The sequence below is a fragment of the Sardina pilchardus genome, chromosome 20 (genome assembly GCF_963854185.1).
Source record: "Sardina pilchardus chromosome 20, fSarPil1.1, whole genome shotgun sequence".
NCBI classification, from domain to species: domain Eukaryota; kingdom Metazoa; phylum Chordata; class Actinopteri; order Clupeiformes; family Clupeidae; genus Sardina; species Sardina pilchardus.
The window spans coordinates 31,606,068-31,611,067 of record NC_085013.1 but is presented as its reverse complement, the minus strand read 5'-3'; the positions used below and the strand labels follow the sequence as shown (position 1 = coordinate 31,611,067).

The 5,000-nt window shown below is 47.7% G+C and overlaps 2 protein-coding genes across 3 annotated transcripts in view; both read right to left on the bottom strand.

Annotated features, from left to right (window-relative positions):
• The window catches only part of eml5 (EMAP like 5), an 84,265-nt gene extending 81,834 nt beyond the window's left edge, over positions 1-2,431 (bottom strand). Inside the window, exon 1 of the mRNA XM_062522579.1 lies at positions 2,070-2,431. Within this exon, the coding sequence (XP_062378563.1) occupies positions 2,070-2,266 (197 nt within the window). The 5' untranslated portion in view covers positions 2,267-2,431. The remainder of the gene's footprint in view (positions 1-2,069) is intronic.
• A 1,442-nt stretch (positions 2,432-3,873) lies between these two features.
• The window catches only part of itpk1b (inositol-tetrakisphosphate 1-kinase b), a 58,036-nt gene continuing 56,909 nt past the window's right edge, over positions 3,874-5,000 (bottom strand). For both annotated transcript variants that reach the window (XM_062522566.1, XM_062522567.1), the window contains one exon: positions 3,874-5,000. This exon is cut by the window's right edge and continues 3,765 nt beyond it. The gene's annotated coding sequence lies outside the window, so the exon portion shown is untranslated.

Below are 5,000 nucleotides of genomic sequence, written 5' to 3'. Positions count from 1 at the left end.
AGTATCACAATACTTTGTCCATGCTAGCAGCTAGCTGCTTTATGTTTTGCACTGAGGTGATACCTGCGGTGATACGTCCTTGTTGCATAGGTTGCACACAACCATGCTCTTATCTACGCTTCCATCCGTTCGTTTTTTGTAACAACATTTCCCATCCACGGGGCCAACCAACGCGGTCACATCAGCTTCTTTGTTCATGTTCACTGTGCCACTGGTTTGTTTTGTCTGAACCATAGACCTAAAAGTCTGAACCGAACTCATGCGCGTTACTTGGTGCTCCAGTATCATCGGTCCGTCTGAAACTCATCCAGTGAGAAACGTTCCGCGGTGCAAAAATAAATAGGCATACGATTAAAATGCGTCAATTTTAATTAATCGTAATTAACGCGCTAAAGTCCCGGCCCTATTATATACATCATGTCTGTGTGTTTATATACATCATGTCTGTGTTTATATATCATGTCTGTGTGTTTATATATCATGTCTGTGTGTTTATATATCATGCCTGTGTGTTTATATGTCTGTGTGTTTATATACGTACGTGTGTTTATATACGTCTACGTGTTGATATACGTGTGTGTGTGTTTATATACGTCTACATGTTTATATACGTGTGTGTGTTGGACATATGATCCAGCTGGAGGTTGAGCTGGAGGTCAGTCTCTCTTTCAACTCAACCTGATTAATAATGCAGGAAGCCAGATGATAGGCAGCACAACATGCCCCCCCCCCCCCACACACACCCCAGCCCCCCACACACACACACCCCAGCCACACACACACACACACACACACCCCAGCCCCCCACACACACACACCCCAGCCACACACACACACAAACTTGCATGTGCATCAGCACGCGCACACTTGCATGCATCAACACACACACACACACACACACATTCCATGTACTACATGCAGAGATGTTTGTCTGACGGAACAGTAACTGTAACCACCTAAACGGAACTGCACCCTGTCCTCCTGAATGGACCGGAACCGTAACAGAACTGCACCCTGTCCTCCTGAATGGACCGGAACCGTAACGGAACTGCACCCTGTCCTCCTGAATGGACCGGAACCGTAACAGAACTGCACCCTGTCCTCCTGAATGGACCGGAACCGTAACAGAACTGCACCCTGTCCTCCTGAATGGACCGGAACCGTAACGGAACTGCACCCTGTCCTCCTGAATGGACCGGAACCGTAACAGAACTGCACCCTGTCCTCCTGAATGGACCGGAACCGTAACAGAACTGCATCCGGTCCTTATAAACCTCCACCCCTACTACCCTTACAATAATTACTGCACATTGTCAATTGTCACTGTATTGTCATACAGTGTTTGAGGGATTCCTTACAGACCAGGAGCACAGTAGGCTAGTAGGGCCTTCAGTATGGACATGAAACTGTATTGGCACTTTAGATGAACTTCAGTTTAAATACTTCTTTTTAGACTTCAGCTAAAACTTTCAAGACCTCACATATCCGACTCCCATGGAGTGCGTACATGAGTTGACCGGGTCACGGGGAGTTGCTGAGCGCGTGGGAGAATCGGTCCTTTACTGCAGGCTCGTGCCTGATGTGACAAGAGGCCAAACTACACTGAGCGCACGCCAGTTTTCGGTCAGCGTGTCAGGCAAATATCGGTCACATATTCAGCTTGTTTTTTATTAACTGACACAAACTGTACGCATCGATCAAATAAGCCGATCGACAAACACCTCGAGCGCAGACTTGGTCATTCTACCTGCACGCTCTGCAGGCGGTGGTCGCGAGGGACTCGAGTTCTGTGTGCGCGCGTGTGGTCGCTGTCCAGCTGACGGTGCTGAAGAGTCCAGCACGATCTGACCAATCAGGAGCCGAGGAACAACACTTTGGCTGCCGTTTCATTTCAGCTGCGGGTTTAATACGTATGTGTGCCGCTGCTCAAACTTTGACTGGGGAGAAAACACACCTACTGTCGTTAAAATGACACACCAATATCTCGGAAGTACTAGAGCAAGCACGTAGTGTTAGCCCCCGTTATGCTTTCGGTCTCGCGACATCGTCGCTTCAACCCGCAGGATTACCTGATTATGTCATCGTTGTGTCCCAAGTAGAATTTCTGCTTGTGTTCCCGTGTGTTGTACACGACTCCCACACCGGCCACGAAGTACACGATCTCTTTGGCGGCCGTGTAGTAGAGGTTGTTCCGGCACTGGTGTCCCCGGTACCCGTAGACCCACTCGAGACGCAGGTGGCAGTTCGGCGCAGTTCGGTCAGCCATGATGTTCTGACTTATTTTCCGGCACGAAGGACTAATGCCTCAAGCTTTCATTCAGTAATTTCATCCACGCTCACCTCATCCTGTCCAGTTTAAGTTGAGTTAAGGACATGTACCGTGAGCCAAACCGGAGGTAGGTTTGAGGAGGATTTCGGGCCTACTGGCTCATGTCCCGACCGGTGAGATATTTCCGCTTTTGCCGCTAGTTGAGATGCTCGCGACTGGACTTCCCGGACGGACACGGAGCGTCTCGTGCTACTCTACTCGGCCCTGAGCGCGCGACTAGGAGCCTGTCAACATGGAGCTCGCGCATCTATTAACAAGCACCACCCACATGCTCGTGCGCTGACGTACCAGCACGTTTAACCAATCACAGCCTCAGGAGCTCCTGCCAGACTTCAAGGAAAGCGCATCGACCAATTAAATCCTCAGACCCACAGTGCTGTCTGTGCTCCATAGGGATCCACTGGGCGAGTCTTCTCTACACTGAAGTGCCCTGCTGAAAAAACCAGCCTGACCAGCTAAAGGTGGTTTGCTGGTTGACCAGCTTGTTAACCAGCTTGTTTGACCACCCTTTGATGGTTAACCAGCTAGACCAGCAAAACTCTCGCGAAAACACACCTTCAGCTGGTTTACCCAGCTTATGATGGTAATTCAGCTGGTTTTGATTGTCGTACCACCTTAAGCTGGTCATTTTAGTTGGTGTTGCTGGTCTACATTGCTGGTTTTTACTGGCCACGCCAGCTTATGTTGGTCATTCTAGAAAACCAGCTTGACCATCTTTGTCAAGCTGGACAGGCTGGTCACCAGCATGACCATCTTAAACCAGCTGTATCCCAAACGACAGGCTGGTCACACCAGCACGACCAGCTTCCTCAGATGGTCACGCCAGCATGTCTAGCTGGTGGCCTAACCAGCTACACCAGCAAGACCAGCAATAAGAACTGTGTTTTGGGCAAAGACCAGCTAAAACCAGCTAAAACCAGCTACCAGCCTAAGCTGGTTTCTTGCTGGTTTTTTCAGCAGGGTGTACATCCTCAATCATAGTATTCACTTACTGAAGTGTACATCCTCAATCATAGTATTCACTTACTCAAGTGTACATCCTCAATTATAGTATTCACTTACTGATGTTGATATCCTCTATCATAGTATTCACTTACTGAAGTGTACATCCTCAATTATAGTATTCACTTACTGATGTTGATATCCTCAATCATAGTATTCATTTACTCAAGTGTACATCCTCAATCATAGTATTCATTTACTCAAGTGTACATCCTCAATCATAGTATTCTCTTACTCAAGTGTACATCCTCAATTATAGTATTCACTTACTAAAGTGTACATCCTCAATCATAGTATTCACTCACTCATGTTGATATCCTCAATCACAGACTTCACATTCCACTCTTGTTGTTGATATCCTCAATCATAGACTTCATATTTCACTCAAGTTTATTCTCAATCGGAATGTTTCCAGAAGTATTGCTTAGGCTAATCATCAATAGCTGTGTGTGTGTGTGTGTGTGTGTGTGTGGGGGGGGGGGGGGGGGGGGGGGGGGGGTAGAGTTCTGTGTGTGTGTGTGAGGAAGAGAGAGAGACACAAGTTTGTCATTCATATTTCTGACTTTATTTTTCCCCATTTGTTTTCAGTTAATAAAAAAATCACAAAATTGTGTTTGAATCATTTCAGAACTGATACAAAACACCATATACATATATATATACACATATGTATATATGTATGTATGTATATATATCTATATTTATATATATATATTTATCTTTATCTTTATATATGTATGTACGTGTCCATACAGCTTTATCAGCATTAGCATATTCACTTATAGACATACACATTCAGTCATGTACACACACGCACGCACACACACACACACGCACACACACACACTCAGGAAGCAGAGGGCACACTAACACACAGGCAAGTGGCAGGAACATAAAATTCACACACACACACCATCACTCCCCGTCTCAGCACACACACACACACTTCAGTGATAACTCAAAGGTCAAAGGTCACCACAGGTCTCTCATAGCTGTTCCTGCCTGCTGCCAATCAAAGCTAGCCCCTCCCACTCCTAACTCCACCCCTCATGACGCTTCTCCGGCCTCACGCCTTTGTTCCCATGGCAACGTGTAAGACCCGCCTCCAAACGGGGATGAGACCCTCCTGACGTCTCAACCGCCCAGAACAGCCGAGCCGCAACTCAGCCGCAACTCAGCCGCAACTGAGCCGCATCTGAGCCGCATCTGAGCCGCATCTGAACCTCCAGCTGCTGGGTTGAGAGCTTCACGCTGGCCCCGTCATATGCACACTTAACGCACGTGTGCAGACAAACACACACACCATGACCGCTATGATAGTTTACGGACACACACACACACACATCAGGACCGGTGTGCTAGCTTACATACACACACAGACACAGACACACACACACACACACCAGGACCGGTGTGCTAGCTTACACAAACACACACACACACACACACACACACATCAGGATCGGTGTGCTAGCTTACACACACACACACACACACATCAGGATCGGTGTGCTAGCTTACACACACACACACACACACACACACACACACACACACACACACACACATCAGGAGCGGTGTGCTAGCGTGCGTTTGGTACTGGGCTTGCTGACTCCATGTTAAGTGCTCCCTCTGTGCTGCCACTTAAGCTGCTGTGAGCTTCTCTAAC